Source organism: Terrapene carolina, unplaced genomic scaffold, assembly GCF_002925995.2.
Source record: "Terrapene carolina triunguis isolate 2854851 unplaced genomic scaffold, T_m_triunguis-2.0 Scaffold68, whole genome shotgun sequence".
Classification (NCBI taxonomy): domain Eukaryota; kingdom Metazoa; phylum Chordata; order Testudines; family Emydidae; genus Terrapene; species Terrapene triunguis.
This window is the reverse complement of record NW_020664419.1, coordinates 19,058,630-19,072,743: the sequence shown is the minus strand read 5'-3', so window position 1 is coordinate 19,072,743 and position 14,114 is coordinate 19,058,630. Positions and strand designations below refer to the sequence as shown.

The 14,114-nt window shown below is 41.0% G+C and overlaps 1 protein-coding gene across 3 annotated transcripts in view; it reads left to right on the top strand.

Annotated features, from left to right (window-relative positions):
- Positions 1 to 14,114, top strand: part of RSBN1L (round spermatid basic protein 1 like) — an 84,458-nt gene that overhangs the window by 10,702 nt on the left and 59,642 nt on the right. For 2 of the 3 annotated variants that reach the window (XM_026648672.2, XM_026648670.2), the window contains exon 2: positions 9,327 to 9,443. The exons of the other annotated variant lie outside the window; for it this stretch is intronic. In XM_026648672.2, coding sequence (XP_026504457.1) covers positions 9,327 to 9,443 — 117 coding nt within the window. The remainder of the gene's footprint in view (positions 1 to 9,326; positions 9,444 to 14,114) is intronic. 3 annotated transcript variants of the gene reach the window in all.

The window sequence follows — 14,114 nt, the reverse complement described above, 5'->3', positions numbered from 1 at the left end:
TGCCTCTCCTTCTTTTTTTTTTTTTTTTATAATTTAACCCTTTTCCTTTATTCGGTTTGCTTTCGTTTCCTTCATATTCTATATGATGCTTCATGTGAACACTTCCTCACTCCCCTTTTCTTTCCTCAGTGAAGTAGGAATTGGTAGTCTTATTTCACTTTCAGAACGTAGACAGTAGGAACTTCCTCAGACTTTTCCATTCCAGCTATCATTATAAACTTTCCAGAAGCTTCTGATCAGCTTTCTTACAGGTCGTCCAGTATCTCATTAGATTGAGCAGTAGTGATCAATAGGATATATTTAAGTGCACATTAAGTGTGAGGGCACTTGTGGAGATGGTGGAATTCTCTTAGAAGTTCCAGACATACAGAAGTTTAGTTTTGAAATATAAAACTAAAACTGAGAGAAGCTTCACTTTCTGAGAAGAATTGAGGGAGTATATACTTCTCTGGAGGGCAAATCCTGTTCCTGTTTTGTTCCCACAGAATATTCTTACAGGTTTTATTTTGTGAGGGGACAGGACGTGGAGAGCATATATAGAGATGCACACTAGAATCCAGCTCTGCATGCTATTGTGCAGCAGAAACTTGGGCTGAGGTTGATTGCTGCTGTACAGAATAACTGATCATTCTTCTGCACATAGTTAAGATACAAGTGGCATAGTCCTTAGCCCTAAAACTGGAGTTGGTGGCCTTGTTTGCTGTGCTGATGCAATGTCCTGTTCCTCCTCTTCCAATCCCTGGCAGAACTCCCTAGTGCTCAGGCTGGGTTTGGGGCCTTAAATTTGTAAATTCATACCTCTCTTCAGGCTGTTTCCTGCATATTCAGAAAACCAAAACTGCATTTGTATATGTTTAGAAGGCCTTCTTTGGAACCATGAAGACTAAACCCTTATATCTTTTAGATGAAAACTTAAATTCTTCAGAAACTTACAGAAATGTAAGGAAGTCTTTCTTTGCCGTTCACGAGGGAAAATTTCCTTCTCTCCACTGGCAAGGAGATTTCTGGAATAACGTTTCCGATTCCAAGTTCTGTTCTTCCAGGATCTTGTTCTTCCCTGCTTAAAGGGACACCAGCCAAACCTTTCTGGCTGTTTGAATAAGAAGAAAATAACTCTTTCTGTATTCCAGAAATGCTGTGTGTTTTGTTTGCACACAAGTCTAGGAGGCCTGCTATTGTGTGTTTGCCTGCACTTCACATATGCAGGTGTCACAACCTATGAAGTAGTGTTCTTAAACTGTTAAACATTCCTCTGTATCTACATAACCAAATAAGTGGATTTCAAATGGATATTTGAGATTTCACTTTTAAAAAGTATTAGTATTAAAATGAGGAGGGGCAGACTAAGACCAATATTCTACATTCACTCTTCTTAATTTTTTCCTAAATGTAGCACAGTCGGTGTTAGCAACATTGACTATCCTTTAACAGTAATTTGTAAATATTTTGCCTTATGACAGTTCTTTTTAAATCAAAGGGAGGAGGCAGAGGAAGAACACTTAGAATGTAATCTGTGATTGACTACTGATGTGGGTTACTATCTGGAAAACTAACGCAAAGCAGCTACAGCAGTGGTTCTCAAACTTTTGTACAGTTGACCCCCTTTCACATAGCAAGCCTCTGAGTGTGAACCCCCTTATAAATTTAAAAACACTTTTAAATATATTTAACACCATTATAAATGCAGGAGGCAAAGCGGGGTTTGGGGTGGAGGCTGACAGCTCGTGACCCCCCCCCCCATGTAATAACCTTGCAACCCCCTGAGGGGTTCCGACCCCAGTTTGAGAACCCCTGAGCCACAGCCTTTGACATTCTATAAGGTCCTAAAGCTTGTTGCTTCCAGTTCTAAACCAGACTGGTTAAACCTCTCTTGCGGCTTCATAGGCTTAGGGATACGATATTCAAAATGTGGCTGCTACCATTTGTTTTGCATGTATTCTGCTTCCAAGACTGGGGATAATTTGACTGACTTGTTTTATGATCATTCATTTTAAAACACTATATGTATAGAAAGCCCCCAATAGACCTTAGGCTAAATTTTGTAATTCTGAACAGGATTGTCCTTCCCTCAGATTTCATGTTGCTGGAAGGCAAAATTAGAAAATTGTTGATAACAGCAAGATACCTGGTTAGTAGATACTAATACTGGAAAATGCAGTAATTAAATTCGAAAGGCTGTTTATTGTACAAAAGGGAATGGGTAATTCTCAATCTTAAAAAACAAAAACAAAGCCCACACCCATCTCTTCCCTTCCCTCTCCCCACCCCTTGAAATAAAAGCAAGCCTGTCTGATTTGGAGAGGGACTCTGCATTTCTCATTTAATTCTGAGTTAGTTCAGTAAATATTCCTTGGTTTGTATCTTGGGGTGGGAACGAAGATTTCCTTGCAGTGGGATTCTTTGTGTTGATCTAACAGCAGAGTATGCTGTTAAACAGTCATCATTTCTTGTTTTAGTTGATTGCATTTCAGTGGTAGGTGTAGTGTTTAGATAGTATATAAAATAGAGAATGTTGAACATAGTATGAAGCCTGTATCAACATGAATTTGAAACTCCTGCATTCTTCAAAAGTGGTGATCATGCAAGTGTGTTATGCAGCTCCTCCAAACTAATACAACTGAAACCTTTATAGCCAGGGTGTTGTGGCATATACGAGATGCATATTTTACCCCCCCCCCCCTTTTTTTTTTAAATGTTCAAAAATAGTCTCTCTAAGCCCCACTGAAGTCTTTGGCTAGGAGGTGCATCAAATGAGCACTTCAACTGTATGTCATTAGCTTGGGACTCTCTTCTAAATTTCTTCTCATCTTGGATACATTTGCAGCATTGTCTGTGACCAAGTTGTGTGCTAGACATTTAAATTTTTTTTGTTTGTTATAGCTTTTTCTGCTACTTCTTTTAAGTATGCTGCTGTGTGTGCATTTTATGATGTATCAATTGTTTCTGTAAGGAAGACATTCTCTTCTATTGTCACACAAGCACATACAACAGGATAATTGTGGACCTTGCTCCACCCATCAAGACTCAGGTTAACAATTTCACCCTCTAGACATCTTGCACACTGCTCAATTTCTCTTTCATACACTTTATCCAGCAATTTGCCTGTGACTTCTGCTCTGTTGGGTGGACTGTATCCTGGTCTTAATAACTGAACCATGTTAATGAAGTGTGGGTTCTCAATCATATGGAAAGGAGAGTTTGTTGCATAAGCAAACCAGGCAATTTTTTCATCAATTACCTCTCTTTGTAATCTGCTGGTTCTTATCCCAAATTTATGTATGGTGATTTCTGGATGATGGAGATTTTTTTTCTTTTTTTTGCTTCAGGTGATATACTGTGGTCATGTGACATACATGATGTGACTGAAACACTATCATTGGCAGATAACTTTGAAACTATAGAAAATGATGGTGATCTTGAAGGTGGATAGTCTTCAAAATGCTGTAGGTTGAGGATGGATTCTCCTAAACAAAAGTCAGTGCAGTTATTTAATTATTATTATCATACTGCTCATTTAGTATTACTCCTTGCATTCACTGACACTCAGTATTACTTTAAAGGGGAAATTGTAAAATGAAGATCAGCTTATTTCAGCTATTTATTTTTTATCACAACTGCATCTAAAATGATAGTACCATAGAGTAACAACTATATTTTTTTCTGAAACATGAGAATTCAAGAACAGTCCAGAAGGAAGACCGGCAGTCCTTAAGAAAAGTATGAAATAAAGTTTACCAATCTGAAGATCCTGCATGTTCAGACATGTGCCTTTCATCATCTTCAACGCAGCTTCCTCCTGAGAAGGAACACTTCTTGTGATGTTGTTTCATTCGGGCAACCAGGCCTTGCATTTCTTTGTTGCACTGTTTGCATTTTGCATGCATGCCTGTCTTACCCACTGGTAGAGGAACTTCATTAAAATATTCCCAAATTGGGTCTCTTTTACGGCCTGCTGCCATTATAAGTTTTCTCTTCTAGTGAGAGAATAGTATGGTAGATCTCAAATCAATGAAGGCTACACTCAGAAAGACCTTGAGACTTCTGGAATATGCTGCTTAAACAGTTTCACTTTTGTTTCTACTGCCTGTCCCTCCCTTCTCACATTTCTCTCCAGACTTCTTCTCCTTGTCCAGACCTATTCCGCCCCCAACAATCTTCTATTCATTGAACTTTTTGAAAATTTGCACTTTTAGTGAGAGGTAAGGGATTGACTCTGTGTACACAAATTTGCAGAGGGACAATAGGGTTGAGGTCTGTTATTTCTCACCTCTATATATTTATTTATTTAAACACATTTTTGCTGTTAACAAGCATATTTTCTCTGGAGACACAAATCCACAGTTTAAGAACTGCAAAACTAAGCATCTTTGATGGTATCTTCTAGACTGAGCACTGAGTCCCATTGCGTAGATAGAAAGATTAATCTATACAGAAGCCCCTGAAACCCCATAAAATTGGGTCCCTAATCCATGAACTATTGTAACTTATTTACAAAACTTTTCTTAAACATTACATGAATATATTGTCTCATACTATAGAATTTATAATCCCTATTCCATGATGAGATACGTTATAGCTCAAAGATATCTTTATCTTTAGATAGGTGTTCTTTTCCCTCAAAAAGCATTTTATCAAAATCATTTTTTATTTATTTTTTTAAATCATTGATTTTTTATTTTTTTTTTATCCACCCTGGTTAGGTTATTTGCTATCTGAAACTTTCTCCTTGTGATCAGCTGAGGTTAGCCCAGATGCTTGAACTAAATCTTCAGGTGTTAATGCCATGAGTGAGTTGTGGGGGCAGGACACTTCTGGTGTTGGGTTTTTGGCTCTGGAGATTGCTCCCTCTTCAGATTTAATGAATCACAAGCTTACTGATATTCAGGATGGTCCAAGTGCTATTTTCTCAAGTAGGGAGGGGAGGAGGTGATTTGGTTGTTTTGTGGACAATGGTGTTTGTCCTTTGCAAGATGTAATTATGTTGTGTGTGAGAGTTGATATACAGTACGTACTCTGAGTCTTAATGTATGGTGCATGTCTTTTAAAAAACAAAAACAAAACAAAAAAACTTGTAAATATCTTGCTTAATATTACTTCACTAACATATCAACCCCCATCAGTCTCCACCTTCAAGAAACTGCTTAAAAGAAGATTGGGTATAGGTTTTTATTTGTGTCCTATTTTTACATTTTAAATCCTTTCAGTCTGTCATCTCTCTGCTGCTAAACTATGCTGTATATAGTGTACATCTGTGGTGCTTAATAAATGATGATTGAAAGTTTATTTTGACATTAGAGGTCAAGTTATGTAGCTGCACCAAAAGGCTCCTAACACTCCTTTTATAGATGCAGACAACAATCTATATACAGACTGCTGTCAGCCCCATGCACCCTCACTTCATATACATTTGCAAAGTATGAATCATATGTGTTTGTGGAACACAGTTTGTGAAGCCTCTGAACTTCAGGGTAGAATGCCCATCTGTGGCTACTTTAAGATTTCTAGAACAGTCTCCACCGATTTCCAGGTGAATCAGAATAAGGTTATCTAACGTCTGTCTTGGGTTCCTGCTGTTGGCCTTGGATTTTTCAGCCAGAATTTGATCCACTTATGCCAATATATTTTTAGATTACCCTATCAACATGTGGTTGAAATATATCCTAGAAGATTCTTATGATTAGCTTATATTTCTTTATAATTTGGAAGAATAAGCAAGAACCTTTACTATTTTTCTTTTTCTGAGTGGAATCACATAATCTCAGCAGTTCTCTAGTGCTCTGTTTTTCAAAAGGGTTTAAAAAAAAAAAAAAAAAAAAAGCTTAAAGGAGGGCACCCACTAAATATAATCTTAGATTTAATGGCAATACTTTTTATTTTTTTAAATGTCATTTGCTGTGTATTGGCTCTTATCTTGGTGAAGGAGTTTTGCACGTCTTGATTAATAAATAGCTGTTCTACATAAGTACTATAGTGCTTGAGTTTGTTTCTCTAAAAGTTTTAAATCAACTTTAATAACAATATTGTGAACTGTGGGCCATATCTCAATTTTGGCATCTTCTCAAAATTCCTTTGTATTTCATGTGAATTCAATATGTTGAATATGGAATGCAGCCTAAAATATCTCCAAAACTTGTTTCCATGTGAGTCACTTTAAAATGTGGTACTTCTTCAAGGGGCCTCTTCACATACCCATTCTTGATGTGCTAGAGGACTTGGACTGGCGCTTTCATGTCCCCTGCCCCTACCTTTGTGGTTCTGAACATTTGAAGGGTGCATCTGTAAAAGGGACATTGCACACAGACTACCTCATTTCCTTACAACTGTGATAGCAGGTGGATCAGGAACCTTGCCAGGTCCTTGGAATTGGATTTATTGGACTAGATCACTTCCAGTGCTGCTGATGTCTTTAATTAGGCATTAGGTTTTTTCTTTTTTAGGCTCAGGATCTGATGCATTTCCTACTGAACCCCAACCGCCTTCACCTGGACCCCCCTCAGATTCCCATTACCATTACACCCAGAACCCCTCCCCAACAAGCCCCTGTGCATCCAGATTCACCCACCTCCGCGCACCTGGATCTCTTCCCCCTCCCCACCCACTGAGCTGCCTACACCCAGATTGCCCCACACAGAACCCTCTCAACTCACACCTGGATCCCCCCATGCTAATCCCCTCCACTCTTGGGTCCTATCTTGCTGAGCCTGCCTGCCCACACCTGATGCACGTGGCACAGAGAGGCAGGGCCCTGGGGTGTTTCTGGGGCAGGTCCAGTCCTTGCACTGTCAGGGTTTGGTTCAGCCTCACTGCTGACTCTGTGTCCCAGGGGGAGCTGCACAGTGATCTCCCACATCTGTGTAGCCAGTGGCCTATGCTCCCCAGTGCTAGGCTGGAACCTCCACATTTATTTCACAAATAAAATGTTTGGAATTTTTTTTTAAATATTTTGGTGCAGGATTTTTTGGCACAGAACACCCTCAGGAGTATTTAATGGAAAGTAATTAACTTTTTTCCTTGCTCTGTGTGCACCCTCAGGACCAGAAAGGACTATTAGAATTGCCTCCTTGCTATGCCCTTGAGGAAGTATTAGTGGCTAAGCCTTCTGGCTTTGAAATGCAGGGTTCCTTAAGTGCGGTGACAGCAGCTTCAGCTCTGACCTCACTGAGGGGGTTAAAAAGCCTGGTATGGTGTCAGTCACTATGAATCCACAAAGATTTACTCCTGGGGAAATTCTGCACCAAAAAGCTGCGCACAATATTTTAAAATTCTGCATATTTTATTTGTCAAAATAACACAATATAATCATACCAGTTTCAGTTATTTTGGTAATCTATTTCAAAATACCTGTCAGCAAGTATGTCTGTAACAATACAGACCAAAAAAAAAATTCTGGTAATTTTTTTTGACAAATAGATTCCTTACTAGGCATATTAATATAGAACTGTGTAATTCATTTAAATTACAATACATAACTGTATTTCCTGCACTCATCAGAAACCATGCAAAGGCTTGGGGGGAGTCAGGGGTAGCAGAGGAGCTGAGGTAGAGGTAAGGAGCTTGGAGTGAACTTGGAGGGTTGTTGGATGTGGGTTTGAGAAGTATGGAACAGGTTTCTTGGGGGGATGGGCTGTATTGTTAAGGAGTTGGGGAGCCTCCCCCATGCAGAACCTGGCTGACCCCAAGCCTCTCCCATTCAATCAGGCACATCTGCCCTGTCTCCCAACCTCCCCCCCCCCCCCCCCCCCCCCCCCCCCCCCCATCCTCAGGGGTCTCTGCAGCCTCCTCCCCCCCCATCCCCATGTGGCCTTGCATCCCCACTCCCATTCAACCCCTGGCTCAACGCTGTCACCCCACTAGCTCCTGAGCCTGTGCCCTAGTCTGTCCGCCCCAGCCATTCTGAACCCCAGTCTGTGGACCCCCCCGCCCAGCAGTTCTGTGTGCCCCACTCTGTCCTAACCTGGCTCTGTGGGCAGGGTGCTGTGATGAACAACTTCTCCCATTTCCCCCTTCCCCCCGAAAATACATTCTGCCCAAGAGGTGCGGCAGTTCCAACTTTTCCCACCAGAGTCCGCTGTGGCACCAGAACCACCGGCTGCGTTCATGCTGCTGGTGGTTCTGGTACCACAGCGGACTCTGGTGGGTAAAAGGTGGAACTGCAGCACTTCTTGGGCAGAATGTATTTTCTGCCGGGGGCGAGGAGAGGGGGAGAATTCTGCACCAGACATGAATTCTGCACATGCACAGTGATGCAGAATTCCTCCAGGAATAAAGATGGCATTTGACTGAGCATAAATGCGTAGTCCCGAGAGTTGGCCTCTGCTGAAAGAGCCAGTCCTCAAGAGCATACACCTATGGATCCAGTACTTACTGTTCTATGTAATGAAGTGCAAAAACTTACTTATATGGCTCAGTCTTCAGAAGTCAGAGCCATGGCAAATGGTGATAAAACCCAGACTGAATTTAAAAGGGGGAAAATTAAAACTGAATATTGAGACAATCTTCCAGGTAAGCATTATTAGGTTGTGGAAAAGTGGTGAAAGCCCTAATGCTTGGGACGCTTAAAATTTAAAAAGAATTCTTCTTGTGCCAATACAATATTGCAAAAGGAGAGGCCTAGCTGGCCTGATATTTCTCTTCCATTTCCATCTGAAACTAACATCTAATTCTAATTGCTGTTTATGCTACACTGAAACCAGGGCATTCCATGTAAAAGATCTTGCATTTCCAGATTTGGCTGGAGTGTTAGTTTCAAACAGGTCAGCAATAGTGACAAATGTAAAACCAACTCGAATCTTTCAAGTATCCTTTGAAGTTTCATTTGCAACATGGAGTATTCAGGTTGAGGATATTTTGGGGCAGAGTTGCTGTTGTGGACATGCCTGTAGGAAAATGCAAATTCCAATTTTTCTTTTGGATTTCTTTGGAGGATAAGAAATAGACAAAATATTTAATGAACCTGTGAACTTCAAGAAATCAAATCTACTTGCAATGAAATATAAACATAGCCAGAAGTACTGACTTGTGATGAATATGCATAAACTGTTTTAACCACTGATACAGTACCAGAGTGTATAAAAGTTTGTGTACAGTTGGTTCAACAGAACCAGAAAACAGAAGTTCAGCATAGCTAGACAAACTTTCAATATTGTACAACAGATATGAGATACTTGTAAATGTTTGATTGTCCAAGTCCTGTGACTTAAATAGCTCTTCCTTTCCCACTCCCTCCCCAGACTGATTAGACCCTTTGTGTAGTATGGAACATACGTGTGACAATTTCATGTGAAACTCTTCTGTTTCTGCTCAGTCTTAAAATGTTTCCCTTTCAGATCAAATCAAAGACAAAATTAAAGAGAGGGACAGAGAGAAGCAGAAAGAAAAGAAGAAACATAAAATAATTAATGAGATCAAGAAAGAGAATGGTGAGGTCACATTATTGCAGAAAGGTAGGTTCAAACGAAATAGCAGTGTTCATCAGTAATGTTAATATCTAAAATAATTGTATATTTCCAGTGAATGCTGAATTTTAGTGGCACTTTTCATATTTTAATTAAAAGCCCATTTTCCAGATGGTTGTAATGAGGCAGTGTAAATGTTGCAAATTGAAAACTGAAAATCTGCTTTTGTCATATGTGCTATTAGATAGGAAACACGTATTTTCTCCCTGCTATCATAGTTTAAATGCCCCATACATCATACTTTGCAACATCTCATGCAGTCTCACAAATAATTGACTGTTACTTGCCATTGGATTACGTTTGTTTCCCTCCGCGGGCTTCATATCGAGGTAAAAGGCTGTTTTTCTTCCAGTTATTTCTGATGATGTAGAAGAGATTTCTAATGGTGATCTGAAGACTGGGTTCAAAGCCTCCTTATGACCCATTTGGGAGAGGGGGGGAGAGGGCGGAGTTCTTTCTAAATTGTTTTGATGACTTTGAAATTAATTGTAACTTTTAAAATTATTTTAAAGTGTAAAGCCATCATATTTAGACACAAACTTAGATGCTGCGTAAATATTTGTTGCATTTTTAGTGTTTTGTATTGTGGTTAATGGGAGCGGTTCCTTTTAGAGGGACTGGATACCTCAGGGCATTGCTAGTGAGCTACAAAGCCTTTCACAGGTAAATCATCAGATGAATCCAGCCTACCTCAGTAGGGATTAAAACAGGGGTTGGCAACCTCTGGCACGCAGCTCGCCAGGGTAAGCACCGTGGCGGGCCGGGCCAGTTTATCTACCTGCTGATGCGGCAGGTTCGACCAATCGCGGCCCCCACTGGCCGCAGTTCGCCGTCCCAGCCCAACAGGGACGGCAGGAAGCCGCGGCCAGCACATCCCTCGCCCGCGCCGCTTCCCGCCGCCCCATTGGCCTGGGACGGCGAACCGCGGCCAATGGGGACCGCGATTGGCCGAACCTGCCACGTCAGCAGGTAAATAAACTGGCCCGGCCCGCCAGGGTGCTTACCCTGGCGAGCCGCGTTCCAGAGGTTGCCGACCCCTGGATTAAAAGTTGCTTCCATTTAATGGCTGTTTTGTGATCTCTATACAAGATGAGTTTGGTGGGTCTCAGTTCCAGCCCCAACATGACAAATTCACTAATTAACAGATTTGCACTAATTAGCAGATTCAACCGAAGCAGAGATCTGCATGGGCCATAGAGACTAAACTTCTCTGTTACTCCTAAAAGTTCCTAATTTCTTCCATATCCGAATGAAGCATGCTGGGAGGGCAATGTCAGTGGGAAGCTTGCCGTGCTTGAGTCTTGTAAATGAACAGCATGACAGCCCTGATAAATGAAGTCCTCTGATATCTTTCTCCATCATTGAATCATTTTTTTAAGATGAAATTTGTGGTTATATGGAAATTAGCTTATTAAAGCCTAGCTGTGAGTTTTGTTGTGATGTTTCTGTTTTTGGAGAGTGGCATGAGGTTCTAATCGTGCGGAAAGAATGCTCTGCCAGCCAGCAAAACCTTTTTTGCTCCTTAGTAACTCAGGGAACTGACATAACTCCCGCAGTTGCATACAAATAGCTCTCCTTTGAGGATTAGATTTGGCACTGGGGAAGGGGGTGGATTTTTTTTTTTTTTTTAAGTATAATTAAGAAATTCTAATCATGCTTTTCTAGCAGGTTTGCAGATCTTAATGAAGTTCTGCTCTTTTTATGAAGCCACGTGGTTCAACATGGTGTGGTACAGTTTTTGTAGCCATGTAGCAGCTATTCTTAAATCCTGTTTTCATGTCTAAACCTATTAGGCTGTTTAATCATGTTTTGTGTTGGTGCATTCTTGGAAAATTTGGTCAGCTTTTCCCATATTGGTTGTGACTTTCAACCAGGAGGGAGAGGGAATTCCAAACACCACAAAGGTCATGAAATAAAGAGTGAATTACACAGTATGTGCTGTGTGGTTTTTTAAGCATATTTATTCCTCAGGCAAAAAGCTATGCACGCTTCCCATAATAAAAGCTTGCAATTCTATAAGTTAAAACAAAATCGCTGATAGTTCCCAATCTAACTGATTAGGCCTGCTACACTTTTGTATCTGACTGTAGGTATTGGTACACTCTCTAAGATATTTTTGTTTTTTGCAGCACATAGCCTATTAGTTTTTCAGCCTGTCCAGCGACGGGATTCGGCACGCTCGCTTTACCCCTGTTGTTGTTTACCAATGACTGTACATATTCCCATCCATCTAGAATTTCTAGACACTTATTATTCTCTAGTAGGCATAATAGAAACTCTACCATTCTCATCATTTTCTTTTTATAGAATAAACTTCTTCACTAATGGATTAAAATTAGAGTTTAACTTCTAGTATTAAACTTTCACTTGTTATAGTCCTGTAAATATTTGAGTGATGTAAGCTTAAAAATGAGCAGCTGGTGGGTGGATTTTTATAGGGCTTAAAAAAAAGTTTTCCAGAACCTGGTTATGTGGTCACTTGGGATTGTAACCGAATAGCAGCCAAAAGCTGCTTCCTTTCCATTCTCCCCTTCCCTCCCCCAACCAAGGAGCAATGTGCAGAGGCATCTAGAGCCTCCCCTGCAAGGTGTAGCCAGAACTAGACACCCAGGTAGGAGCCATATGCCCAAGCAGAGTATTTCACAGCTGATTACAGTAGGTAGACAGATCTGCCTCCTGATCCAGAGCAAGCAGCACCAGGCTAGCAACCCAACCGAAACCTTCCATAGGGTCGAGGACCAAAAGCAGCCAGGTAGACCCACCAGAGTTTTTTAAAATTAAATTAAATTAATGGAGATATCCTATCTCCTAGAACTGGAAGGGACCTTGAAAGGTCATTGAGTCCAGCCCCCAGCCTTCACTAGCAGGACCAAGTGCTGATTTTGCCGCAGATCCCTCAAGTGGCCCCCTCAAGGATTGAGCTCACAACCCTGGGTTTAGCAGGCCAATGCTCAAACCACTGAGCTATCCCTCCCCCATCCCTCTTGGATGTTAACTCTGGTAAGATGCCAAAACCACCCGGGAGTGTTACAGTTCCTAAAGTTTGTTCCTCCATGCTGCAGCTTTGTCAGTCTTAAGATCTGGTGTTAAGGAAATATGCTGCCATTTATGTATCTAAGGATATGCATATTCACCAAGCATGCAGATTAGGGCATTGGGTTATTTGCATAAAACTGCAGGAATTCTGAATCTCCAACCTTAACAGGTATGGACATGCTAGTGCAGCTCTGTGTGCTGCATGGGGAGCAGTACAAACTGAGAGATCCTGCTGTACAGAGAATTGGAAGAAAGGAGGGAGGACTGGTCAAGTGGGCGTAGCAAGGGTTCTGTCAGCACTGCAAAGAGTACTGAACTAGTTGCTGGAAGGAATCCATGTGCCATTTTAGGGTTCAGGCAGTGGCAAAAACTGTTAGCTGCTATGGTTGCAAATAATTTTAACTGAAGGTAGACAAGGCATGTTAAAAGTTATAGTGCAGAGAGAAGAGCCTTTTCTCACTGAACACATACATGTATGTATACACAGATTAAATGCAAATTATATTTTTTAATGTTCCTGTGTTAATATGCTGCTTCTCTGATAACTCATTCTTGTAATGATATATTTCCAGCCAAATAATGGAAGCAAAATTGTAATCTTGCCCTACCTTGTTCCTGTTCCTCATTGAAATATGAACTCAAGCTTTCTTTGTAGCTGCAACTTTGCATACTTACGGATGGAAATATCATAGTAAATTGTAGGACTGGAAGGGACCTCAAGAGGTCTTCTAGTCCAGTCCTCGGCACTCAAGGCAGGACTAAGTATTATCCAGACCATCCCTGACAGATGACTGTCTAACCTGCTCGTAAAAACTTCCAGTGATGGAGATCCCACATCTCCCTAGGCAGTTTATTCCAGTGTTTAACTACCCTGACGTTTTTCCTAATGCCCAACCTAAACCTCCATTGCTCCAATTTAAGCCCATTGTTTCTTGTCTCAGCCTCAGAGGTTAAGGAGAACAATTTTTCTCTCTCCTCCTTGTAAGAACCTTTTTAAGTACTTGAAAACTGTCATGTTCTCGTTCGTTCTCTCTCTCTCACGCACGCGCGCACACACACACACACACACACACACACACCGCCCCTCTCTTCACCCCCCTCCCCCCCCCCAGTCTTCTCCAGACTAAAGAGAACCAATTTTTTTCAGTCTTTCCTCATAGGTCACATTTTGTAGACCTTTACTAATTTTGTTGCTCTCCTCTGTACTTTCTCCAGTTTGTCCACATATTTCCTGAAATGTGGTGCCAGAACTAGATACAGTACTCCAGCTGATGCCTAATCAGCACGGAGTAGAGTGGAGAGTTACTCCTCCTGTCTTGCTTACAGCACTCCTGCTAATATATCCCAGCATGATGTTTGCTGCCTTTTTTTCCCCCAAACAGTGTTACTCTGAGTCATATTTACCTTGTTATCCACTATGACCCTCAGATCCCTTTCTGTAGTATTCCTTCCAAGGCAGTCATTTTCCATTTTGCATGTATGCAACTGATTGTTCCTTCCTAAGTGGAGTACTTTGCATTTGTCCTTATTGAATTTCATCCTATTTACTTCAGATCATTTCTCCAGTTTGTCCACATCATTTTGAATTTTAATCCTGTCCTCCAGAGCTCTTGCAACCACTCC